The sequence below is a fragment of the Malaclemys terrapin genome, chromosome 3 (genome assembly GCF_027887155.1).
Source record: "Malaclemys terrapin pileata isolate rMalTer1 chromosome 3, rMalTer1.hap1, whole genome shotgun sequence".
NCBI lineage: Eukaryota > Metazoa > Chordata > Testudines > Emydidae > Malaclemys > Malaclemys terrapin.
In genome coordinates this window covers 200,653,537-200,665,555 of record NC_071507.1, presented here as the reverse complement: position 1 = coordinate 200,665,555, position 12,019 = coordinate 200,653,537, and the positions used below count along the sequence as shown (strand labels likewise).

General features: G+C 42.1%; 1 protein-coding gene across 2 annotated transcripts in view; it reads left to right on the top strand.

The window, feature by feature from the left end:
* The first annotated feature begins 1,007 nt into the window (after positions 1-1,007).
* MSRA (methionine sulfoxide reductase A) overlaps positions 1,008-12,019 on the top strand; it is a 445,978-nt gene continuing 434,966 nt past the window's right edge. Inside the window, exon 1 of one of the 2 annotated variants that reach the window (XM_054022650.1) lies at positions 1,008-1,272. In XM_054022650.1, coding sequence (XP_053878625.1) covers positions 1,143-1,272 — 130 coding nt within the window. In that variant the 5' untranslated portion in view covers positions 1,008-1,142. Of the gene's footprint in view, positions 1,273-4,830; positions 4,934-12,019 lie in introns of those variants that run through there. The other variant, XM_054022651.1, reaches the window with a different exon arrangement.

Below are 12,019 nucleotides of genomic sequence, written 5' to 3'. Positions count from 1 at the left end.
CGCGGGCAGAGCCGGGGAGGGTTGGGGGTGTGTGTAGGATGTGTGTGTGCTCACACCCCAGCCGGGGCAGAGCCGGGGAGGGTTGGGGGTGTGTGTAGGATGTGCGATGCTCACACCCCAGCCACGGGCAGAGCCGGGGAGGGTTGGGGTGTGTGTAGGATGTGTGTGTGCTCACACCCCAGCCGTGGGTAGAGCCGGGGAGGGTTGGGTGTGTGTGTGCGATGCTCACACCCCAGCCGGGGAGGATTGGGGGTGTGTGTAGGATGTGTGCGATGCTCACACCCCAGCCGGGGAGAGTTGGGGGTGTGTGTAGGATGTGTGCGATGCTCACACCCCAGCCGCGGGCAGAGCCCGGGAAGGACTAGGGGTGTGTGCGATGCTCACACCCCAGCCGGGGCAGAGCCGGGGAGGATTGGGGGTGTGTGTAGGATGTGTGCGATGCTCACACCCCAGCTGGGGAGGATTGGGGGTGTGTGTAGGATGTGTGTGTGCTCACACCCCAGGCGGGGCAGAGCCCAGGAAGGACTAGGGGTGTGTGCGATGCTCACACCCCAGGCGGGGCAGAGCCGGGGAGAGTTGGGGGTGTGTGTAGGATGTGTGATGCTCACACCCCAGCCGCGGGTAGAGCCGGGGAGGGTTGGGTGTGTGTGTGCGATGCTCACACCCCAGCCGGGGAGGATTGGGGGTGTGTGTAGGATGTGTGATGCTCACACCCCAGCCGGGGCAGAGCCCGGGAAGGACTAGGGGTGTGTGTGTGCTCACACCCCAGGCGGGGCAGAGCCCGGGAAGGACTAGGGGTGTGTGCGATGCTCACACCCCAGGTGGGGCAGAGCCGGGGAGAGTTGGGGGGTGTGTGTAGGATGTGTGATGCTCACACCCCAGGCGGGGCAGAGCCGGGGAAGGACTAGGGGTGTGTGCGATGCTCACACCCCAGGCGGGGCAGAGCCCGGGAGCCGCACACTCTCGGCGCTCCCCCAGCGCGTTTATGGCAGCTGGGCTCTGCGACGCCTCTTGTGCAAGCCGCGCAGCCTTCGGCAGGAGGCGGGTCTCCCGCCTACCGCCGCACGCGCCCCTGCCCCCCCCGGACCAACGGCTAGCGCGCGCCGGCCGACGGCGGGCGGACTCTGACTCTCGCGGGGGTGATGACCGCGGCGCCACGCCGCCTCCTCCGTCCTCTCCTCGGCTCGCCGTTCCGGATGGGAGACTCGCCCTCCAGGCTGCCCAGCAGAGCGGAGGCCCTGCCCGGCCGGAGCCAGAGCATCCGGGTGTCAGGTAGGGCGGATCCCGTCCCCGGCGGATCCCATCCCCGCGCTGGTGGGTGAGGCCACTCGCTGAACCCACCCCAGACCGCCTAGATGACGATTTCTGTTGGGGGCGGGGGAGATGTGACTTGAGGAGGAACATGGGCCCTCGCACATGCGCTGCGCACACTCACTCACCCACCCCCCTCGTCGTCAGCGCAGGCGCAATGTGCTCCCTCTCCCCTGACTTGGGAAGGCATCGGCGCATGCGCACTGACTTCCCCTTATTGCGGGCGCCCTCCTCGCCTTGTTTCGCCGGCGGCTGGAGCGCATGCGCTTGAACCGCTGTCCATCCTCCTCCCTTTTCTGTGCAGTGTGAGGGGGAGCGCTCCCTAGCGCATGCGCAGTTGGAGACCCTGTCCCTGCCTCGCCTCAGAGCAGTGGGGAGGAAAGGAGCCGCGAGGGCAGGCGTCGAAGGCCTCCTTGCTTGGCACATAGGCGGCTTGGTGGTCTCCCTTGGCCGGGGCACGTGGTGTTGTTCCACCTCAGGATGCCCTTCGGATGCAGGGAGCCTATTTGCCCGCCCCCTTTATACAGATACACCCAGCGGGACCGCAGAGGGCGAAGGGGCACACAGCCCTAGACAGAGCAGAGACCACCCCGGGCAGCCACAGCAGCTGCTGTTGAGTGGGCTGCGCTTGTGCCAGTCATGGCCACATAGGGGCGGGAGAGGGGGCTTGTGTTAGATAAGTGAAAGGCAAAAATGTGCAAACTGTGGGCGGCTGATTAGACTCGCGGAGCCAAATCCATCCCTTGTGTGACCCTAACAAAGTGCACGGGGATGAATTTGGGGTCTGACATGCTGGAGCAACGCTAGGGCGTAGATGCCTGCAATGGGAAATGGAAAAAATGGAGATTTTTTTTCCCCACTTGGTGAGCTGAGGCATCTGCTTTTCTGCCAATGGTTGCTTGTTGTCTTCTTGTGCTGTAGTCCCAACCCATCCATTTTCCGTTTGTCAGATTTGTCCACCCTCTCTCACAAACCTAAGAGCAGAGATTTGTCTATGATGCTTGTCTGCACAGTGCCTAGCATGATGCGGGGGGCTGTCTTTTCCTTTATTGGGGTTCCTGTGCACTATTGTCACAGAAATAATACATCATAATTGGCTGTCTGTTGGACTGCCACCATTTTGCCGCAAAAGCAAACACGTAATTTCTCTCTATCATTTTGGATTTTTTTTTTTAATTAGAAAAAGTAATCTTTTCCTCTGCTCCTGGCTGTGCCATAGATCCCTGTATAATTATGACTGAGACATAGAAGTCTTCTAGCTTGTTTCTTACGCGGTTTTTCCAGGCCCCAGAAAATGGGGATAAATAATATTGACCTGCGCCATTTAACTGTTCTAAATCCTTCATGTTTGTGGAGTGGTTTGGATAACTTTGGAAGAAAACAAACATTTTCAATAACTGAAAATATTTTTTACTTTAAAAATTAATTCACAACGAGGGTGTTTCCTTCCTTTCCTTTGTAGGCAAATCAAGTCTGTCCAGCAGAAAAGTTAACAATCTTGGATTAAGCAGTATTGTTTGCTACATGTCATGCTTTTTGGGTAACTGAAAACCTTATTATATTTACTCTCATTATTATTACATATGTATAACATCTAGAGGCCTCAAGGTAGGATCATGATTCCACTGTGCTAAGCATTGTACAAGTGAGTAATAAAAGCATCTGCCCTAGATTTCTCACTGTGAAAATATGACAAAATGGAATGGGGAGGTGGATGAAACCGACAAATGGGAGGGTGGGAAACTGGGTAACAGTAAAACAAGCATGTTTTTGTACAATAAGCAGTAGTTTCAGCCACTGTCAGATAGCAGTTTGGTATGTATGACAGCAGTGATAAGTCTTAAGGAAGGAGTTGCAGCAGGATTAAATAGCTATATGGATTTTGATGGGGAACAGTGTGGAAGAAAGCATGGATGTGGGAGAAACGTACCAATGGTTGCAATGACCAGCATCTTTGGCAGAGGGAAGGAAGGGGTTGATGGCATGGTAAGATGATAGATTTGATTGGGGGGGGGGGGGGGCTAAATCATGAAGTGTCTTAAAAGTGAAGACAAGAAGCTTCTGTTTGAGTTCGTGGCAAAAGGGGAGCCAATGGAAGGATGCAAAGATGGGGCTAATGTGGTTAGAGCAATGCACCATGGAGATGATCCATGAAGTAGAGGGAGGAAAGGTTGCAGCAATCAAAGCCAAAGCATGCAGTGGTAATGACCTTGACAAAATATACACTGGGTCAAATTTTGCCCCATTTTACACTCTGTAATCCCACAGGTAGAAGAATTTGGGCCACTTGTGCAAAGTTTACGCTCTTTATATGGGTAAAATAATCTAACCGTCCACTCTAAGCTTTTGTATTCCATGCATCAACTTGGTACCTGCAGAGTGGATAAAAATTGATTTTTTTTTTTTGAAAAAAAAAAAAAAAAAGTGGATTTTTAAATTTAAATTGGATTTTGTTGATTTAAATCAGATTTTTTTTATTTTGTTATTTCAATTATAATACGTTTTTCTTTTTAAAAATAAATCTGCTTTAAAATGAAGTGTGAATCTAATACAAAATATGATAAGGCCTAAATTTATAATCTTGTGCAATATTTAAATAAAAAAAATATGCTGACTCTGAGCCTCTATCAAAAAATCTGAGTTAAAGGCTTCTTTTCTATAAAAAGAAAGATATTTTCCCCCTGATTCTAACTTTTAAGGTCAAGCTTTATAAGTATGGCACAATAGGTCATGTACTGTATTAAGGGCTTGATCCTGTGGGAGACCCAGGGGCTTGCTTCTGGGTGCAAGAGCCTAGCAAAGTCATCACAGGTGTGGGGACCCAGCCTCTGACTTTAGGAGACACTACCATGGATCTCATCAGGACTATCCACTGAGCCCATCTGGGTGGTCTCATACGCCTACTTTATAGCTTCTCCTTACCTGAGTTCTGATTGGCTCATTTCTCAAATTATGAGGACTCCCCGCACTATGCAAATTTACTTTTCAGGGCCCAGTAACTACCAGCCCTTGCTTCTGGATGGTTCTGGAAACTTCAAGTAAATGGCCTTGCTCTGTTTCCTTGCATGTGTACACAGAGCTACAAACAAAAAGAAATCCATTAATTTCTCAACTGCCACTCTTTCTGTCTCTAAACAAATACTGCAGTGCAAAAGGCATGTGGGTTACATGAGCAGAAGTCTTGGATTGTTGTTAGTTCTTTTGTTTTTCTGGGGATAGTGGAGGATGGGACGAGGGAGTAATATAACAAGGGAGCAGGAGCAGAGTGTGCAACCAGAAAGGAGCATGCTGGTGTGAAAGCAGGACACTGTGGGAAGAAAGGATAACATTCTTCAGAGTGCAGCCTCCAGCATTGATTTCAACACCTGGGAGCTGGGGAGGCTGAGGGAAGGGGGCAAATTGCCATGGCTGCAGGTGCTAAAGAATACCCTGTTCAGGAATACTTTCAAGAAATTCCTGTACCCCTGGATAAAAAAAGGAACACGTGCCCAATGTAAACAGTGCAACAAAGAGATGCAAGGCCTGGTTGTTAAAATGAAACAACATTATAAAAAATGTTATTCAGAAGTCAATGACTTTGAGGATGGTGATGTGAACATGTCTGAACAACCTGGATCAACTGGTTAGTAAACTTATTGTTGAGTGCCTATGATGTTTTACTCTGCTAGTAAGTGATAACTTAGGTTATTGTCATGAATTTGTGTTTTGGGTGGATTACTTAGGAAATTCAAAATGTTTGTATTAAAATTTAATTGGTATGTTTGTGGAAGTATTTATCAACTATATTTTTATTGTTACTGCTGGACTTCTGAAATTATTTTTTATTCAATATAATCAAAGGTCATAGGTGAAAATTTCTGTTTAACAGTAAAGTTTTATTAAGCATTTATGAATATTAACACTTTAATAAGCTGTTTGGTATGTTGCTATAGACATGAGTTTAAGCAAATTCCAGCAGAACTCCATAGATTAAAAGATTGCTTGGTTCATTTATGCAACAAATTCTCCTTTTCATATTGTTTGGAACAAACATCTCATTGACAAGTTCAATCATTATGACCAGGCTGTGCTCCACCTGGCAGAGTAGATATTGCTGTAAGGGTGCTGGATACAGTTTATGAAAAGGAAATTGTACAGTGTGCAAAAAGCATTGACGGGAGAGTTTATTAATCTGAGTCTTGATGCGTGGAGCAATGTACGCAATCTAGTAACGTGCTTGTCTGACAACAGACGATGGGGTTGTCTGTCTTACAGAAACAATTGAATACCCATATACAGTAGAATATTTAAAAGAAGCAGTAGTAAAAGTATAACAGACTGAACAAAAATTCACGTGCATAGCTTTGCCACAGACAATGCTGCAAATGTAGCAAAGATAAGAAGAAATCTAGAAGAAGAGAATGAAGGGAACCTGAAACTTATAACATATGGGTGTAGTGCTCATTTGATGATTCTTTTAGGCAGAGACATAAGTACAACTCCAGGAATAAAGGAAAATGTTGTTGAAATTGCAAAATACTTCCATAACAACCAGTTTGCTTCAGCTGCACTGAAGAGAGCAGGTCCAACACTAGTTCTCTCCTAAGATGTACGGTGGAATTCAGTGGTTGATTCTTGTGAGCTATTTTATTATGAACTGTCCTTTTCTGATGACAGTTTGTGAAGATCATTGGGCTAAAGAGAAATGTAGAAAATATGCTGACTATACTGAAACCTGTTTCCATAGTTTAGATAAACTGCAGAGAGATTGCTGCTGCTGTTGAAATTTGGAAAGAACTTCAAGATATTGCAGAAAAAAATACCCAACAAAGTTAAATCGCAGGCAGTAAAGAAGTGGATGGATCAAGCACTTATTCCACCTCATTTTCTTGCCAATATTCTCAACCCAGAGTATCATGGTAGATGCTTAACTGCTGAAGAAGTGACATGACATGGGCATCTAATAATCCCCATCAATCATGCCAACCATAATAAATTTCAGGGCTGGAGGTGAACCGTTCAAGCAATATGTGTTTGCTGATGAGGTTTTAAAGAAAGTCACACCATTGAACTGGTGGAATTCACTAGCTAAGCACCTGGAACCAGAGTTTGTTGAAGTGCTAAACCAGCTTTTGAGAGCAGTAGCCTCTTCTGCAGGCACAGAATGAAGGAATTAGTCCAAATGAAGAAAATATTCTAAGTTGAGAAATCGATAGGAAGTTGAAAATGCAGGAAAACTTATCTTTTTCTTCCAGTTTATGAATAAAAATGAGGGAGGGGATGAGATCTACTAGTTTTAAAAGTTTGAAGGACAGCCTGAGTAATTTAGGAGACTGTTTCATTTTCAAGAGACTTAGGCGAATAGGAACTTAAGCTCCAGTCACTTTCACTTAGGCATATTTGAAAGACTGACCTGAAATAATCAGCTTAATTCACTGTCTATGGTTAATCCCTTTGTTTAATAAATCATTTAGTTGTGCATGTGAAACATGTTTTGATAAGAGAAACATGAAAGGTTGTTTTTTTTTAAATAAAAATAAAATTTATGTGGTTATTTTGTGTGTTAATTAAATCCCAATTACTTTACTTACTCAGCTTGACACAAATATGTACAAAAAGTTAATAAATAAGCAATATATCACTCACCTATTTTCTAATATATAAAAATGTACACTTAAGAAGAAGCTGAATATATGCTATGTAATTGGTTAAATAAATGTATATAGTTACAGTGTATCCTTCTAGGTAGCAAAAAGATTTACCATATCTAGTGTAAAGGCTCTATTTTGTTGTAAATCAACATGCTTAATGGTTATATCAACCAAGGAGAATGCACCTTTCTTTTGAAAATAACTGTACCAATGGGAAAGTTGATTAAAATCAGTGCTTTCAAGGCTTTCAAGTTGATTAAAATCAGTGCTTTAAATCCAGGCTTTCCATTTGGTGATTTAAATCAATCCACCCTGGGTATCTGTGTGCTTATTAACAGCATTGACCTACAAGGAACTGTAAAAGTTAAAACAAGGTAAATGCCATTAGAAATTAGGTGCAAATTAAGTTTTAAAATTTAGTATAAAGTTTACTTGGGCCAGATTTCTGTGCATGGAGGTATCTGAGTGTAAAATATGACTGGCAGTTTAACAAACATGCCTTGTTTTCCATATTTTAAGGCAATCTATTAAGTAGTTGATTTTTCATTGAAAGTTGCATTTCACCAGGTTCTACTGCAAGTTGAGTTGTGTTGGTTTTTTGATGAATAAATTCTGTACATTTTGACAGTCAATGTCTCTTTCTCTCTCCCCATTCACCCACCAGTGGTCTCCCTCCTCATAAATAGGTGAGCATCCACCCCATATTTTCTTCCTCTTTAACTCCTTGGCCCTTCATTATGAGGACTGGATGAGAACTGAACCTGTCTGACATTGTTTTTCTTTTTATTTTAAGGATATTACTAATTTAGGCCCTGATATTGTAAGGTGCTGAAGCTTAGCAACATGCAGGATCAAGACTTTAATCAGTGCAGTATATTAATTTCTCTAAAGTGACTGACAGCCAGATATATAAGGATGTATTTTTTATTGTAAGGTTCTTGTGACAAAATATATTACAAGAGGAATGTACAAATGGTTTTGTTTGCAGAAGTCACCTGAACCTGGAGATAAATATGATGCTTTAATTATGTTCAGCTTGGTTCTGTTTTGTTATAATGTATGCAGAAATCAAAAGAAAGGAGTTCTGCTTCAGATTTCTTTCTCTTTTAAAAACAGCATGGATTGTGGCAGGCTTATGAAATCATCATACTGTAATTGATACCTTATCTATTTCTGAAGTTTCTCCTACCTTTTTCATGGGAATCTTTGCAAATTTCGATGAAGTATTGTTTTTTGGTAATCGATTTGCATTTATTTGGACTTTAACAATTTTTCTCAGTCTTGGAACTTGCAGACATTTTGCTTTTTCCCTTCACTACAGTAGAGAAACTGAAATTCATTTTTGAAAATTAGTGCTTTAAGGAATGTTTTTACAATGTGCTAGAGTATAATGTCATGCCCTGTAGCAAAATTAAATATCACTTTCTGCTATCCTCACTAACCAAAGTTTAGTTGTTAAGATCATCTTCAGTTGCTATATTGTATCAAATGTTGATATGAGTAGATTAGAGGTTAACACTTTAATTGACACTATATATATACACACTTACATACACCCCAATTATAAGTACAGTTAGTGTTAGATTTTGTGAAATGGTAGGATGTAGGACTTTTGCTCCATTAGTCTGATCAGTTCAGGTAGGTAATGCTGGAAATAATTTTTAGTTAGTCATTTGTTTGTGGTCTCAGTCCAGGTCCTAGTAGAGAGATTCACATCACAGAAACAATCATCACACTTGGCTCTATATGATATAGGATGCAGGGGCACTACTTCATTGCCAAAAACAACAAGGAGTCTGGTGGCACCTTAAAGACTAACAGATTTATTTGGGCATAAGCTTTCGTGAGTAAAAACCTCATGAAAAGGTTTTTACTCACGAAAGCTTATGCCCAAATAAATCTGTTAGTCTTTAAGGTGCCACCAGACTCCTTGTTGTTTTTGTAGATACAGACTAACACGGCTACCCCCTGATACTTGACTTCATTGCCAGTATACCAAGACATTAACGTCAACTTCATTTACCCCTTCCTTTGCGCATGTGCTCAATGGAAGAGTCCTGAGAGGAGCTTCTGGAGAGAAAGAAAGGAGGGGGCTTCCCGTTGTGGTGCCAAACATGATGAACCCCAATTTTGGGAAACTTCTGTTACGTATGTTTTTTGTTTTGTCTATGGTAACTTGCTCTGATCTGTTCCGGCTGAAAAATCCTACTGATTTCTGTGGTTTTACTTTTGCTGAGCCATCTAACTAGCTTATGGACATATTTGGCTATCTCACTAGAGAGGCCAAGAATTATATGGACATGGAGACTAAATTGTCTTTGCTTCAGAGACTGTTCATTCTCTACATTTTACTGGATTAAAAGTTTAGGATTGAGATATATTAGCTTGATGGTCTGGGGAATCTTACAGGGACACTTGTCTGAATCTGTTCATATATACAGGATTCCAGTCTCTATAGTTTTCAGGCTAGTATCTTTCATGTGCAGCAAATCCATCTTTTCGTAAAGGCAACCACTTTAGTATTTTCCTAACAGAGAGGATGGATGGTGGTGCAGTATTGATTCTATTTGCTATTAAACTATCCAGTAGTAATTTAAAAATATTTGAAAACTTTTTCCTCACTGTCAACATTATCTTCCAGCAACTGAATTTCCCAGTTTGAATCTTAGAGAAGAATGGTGATCCATTGGTTAAGACACTGGACTAGGACTTGAGAGATCTGGGTTTGATTACTGCTTTTCTTCAGATTGCTTGTGTGACCTTGGGGGAAATCACTTAATTTCTCTTTTTTAATCCTCCCACCTGTAAAATGGCAATAAATAATACTTTTTCTCCCATCTTTCGATTGCCGTGTCCATTTAAATAGTAAACTCTTTGGGACAGAGATTGTCTCTTACTATTGCCTGGTCAACACACAAAATTGCACTAGTTTAACTAAATCTGTTTAATATCATGCCATTAGTTAAACTGGTGCATCTTCTTTGTGTAGTCAAGCCTTGTGTATATCTACAACACCTGGTACAAGAGGACTCCGATCTCTAGGCAGTCTCTAGCCAATACTATAATACAAATTAATAACAACAACAAAAATACCCAGGTATGCACACATTGAGCCAAATTCATCCCTAGTGTAACTCCATAGTTCCAGATTCTCTTAGTTACAGCGATGTAAATCTGGAGTAATTCCATTGAAGCCAGTGAACGTACGCTTGATTTATGATGGCGTATTTGAACAGAGAATCTAGCCTTTTGGAACTACGCTGGGGATGAACTGTGTCCACTGAAAGGAAAATAGACCCCATTGTGAGCAGAAGTATGTAGTAACAAGGTATACAATTATAGTTACAGTTCTGATCAGCAACACGTTTTGACCCTGTTTTCAAATATTTGAAATAAAATGTTTAAAGGGACACAACCAACTTAAAAATTACAAATTTGTCCAGAAATATTTACCTATTGTTACAAGTAACATATAATTGTTTACAAGTAACAAATATATTGTTCATACATTTCAGTGTATAGTATATAGAGCAGTATAAACAAGTCACTGTCTGTATGAAATTGTAATTTGTACTGACACTGCTAGTGGTTCTTATGTAGCCTGTTGATGTTCCCCCCCGGAAGACCTCTGCATTCCTCCAGGGGTACGTGTACCCCTGGTTGAGAACTACTGATTTTTATGTTACTTGTATGTTTACTTTGCGGATTTGACATCACTTAGTCTGGGCAGTTTTGCTGCTGCTATATAGTTATTAATTATTTAGTTTTCTACGCATCTTTCATGAAGCAACAGCGGGGACAAAAGCATTTAAAAAATCAGGAAAATGTGATTTTCAGACCACAGAAATTGGGAGGGAGACTCATGGATTGGCATAGTACCTGAATTTATTTTTAACTCTTTTTAAATTAACCAGATTTAAAGTTGGCTGTCCCTTTATTGCTGTTGCAGCAAGTGTTACACTAAATTCATGTATCACCTGAATTCTCACTGAATTCTAATTATGCTTACAATTAATTTCTCAATCTGATTTGCTAAACTCAGGAGACAATGAAATGTAATTGTTTTGTTGATTTTTTTTTTTTTTAGAAAGGCTTCAGATCCTGTGGGTATAAGCTTGGACAGGGCTACGGGGAAATTTCCCACGAGGCCCCAAGATTTGGAGGCTCTCCAAGAACTCCACTAAGCAATAGCAGATTATTAACAAAGATCCCACAGATTTGTGGATTGAATTCCTGGCTTTCAGGTCACTTAGCATCCAGCCCTGGAGAAGTAGTGGGGATTTGGCTTGGGACTGAGGCTGGACATGGTTATTCTCTTTTGCCTCTTCTGCTAGAATTTTGCACCTGTGTTTCAACATAAGTTCCATTGATGTCATTAGTACAGATAGTTGAGCTTTGGGGGCAAATTTATTCCATTTTAATCCAGAAGGAAAAGATACTCATTTTCTTAGATCTGGTTCATTTCATATGGAATTTTTAAAGAAAATATGTTCTTTTAGGAATATCATTCCTCCAATAGCTGGCTAATTTCTATGATACATGTTGATGAAAGTCATTTGAACCTTCATAGCTTGTGAACATGCTGTAAGGTAAATTAATGGCGCAAAAGTAGAACTAAATCTTTTAAAATGTAGTGGCATTTGTTTTGCGCTCTTACCCATTTGTTATAGCAGATTTTCATCTCCCGTTAATCTTTCTTTTACCATCTCACACTATGTAACTTGTTGATTGCTTGAGTTTGAATAACTTCTTTTTTTGGTGGCAGCTGTAAAAGGTGGTCAGTAGTATTTTATTTGGTTTAATGCTAATATTTAAAGATTGGCCACTTTTGCATTATCTCTTCAACCCCTTTATGTGAAAGAGACTTTTTGTACTTTGTAGATGGTATCATCAGAGAGCAAGAGAGAGATGCTACAAGTAAGCCTGCAGCTGAAAATGCAGAAAGCCCAATTATCAAATGTGGGTGTCTGACGGGATATCCAAATCCTCTACCTGTGCCTTTTCCAGTTGCCAACACAAAGATTAGTTCAAACTCAACCGATCAGCAAGCTAATATAGTACATATTTTGAGACGGCAA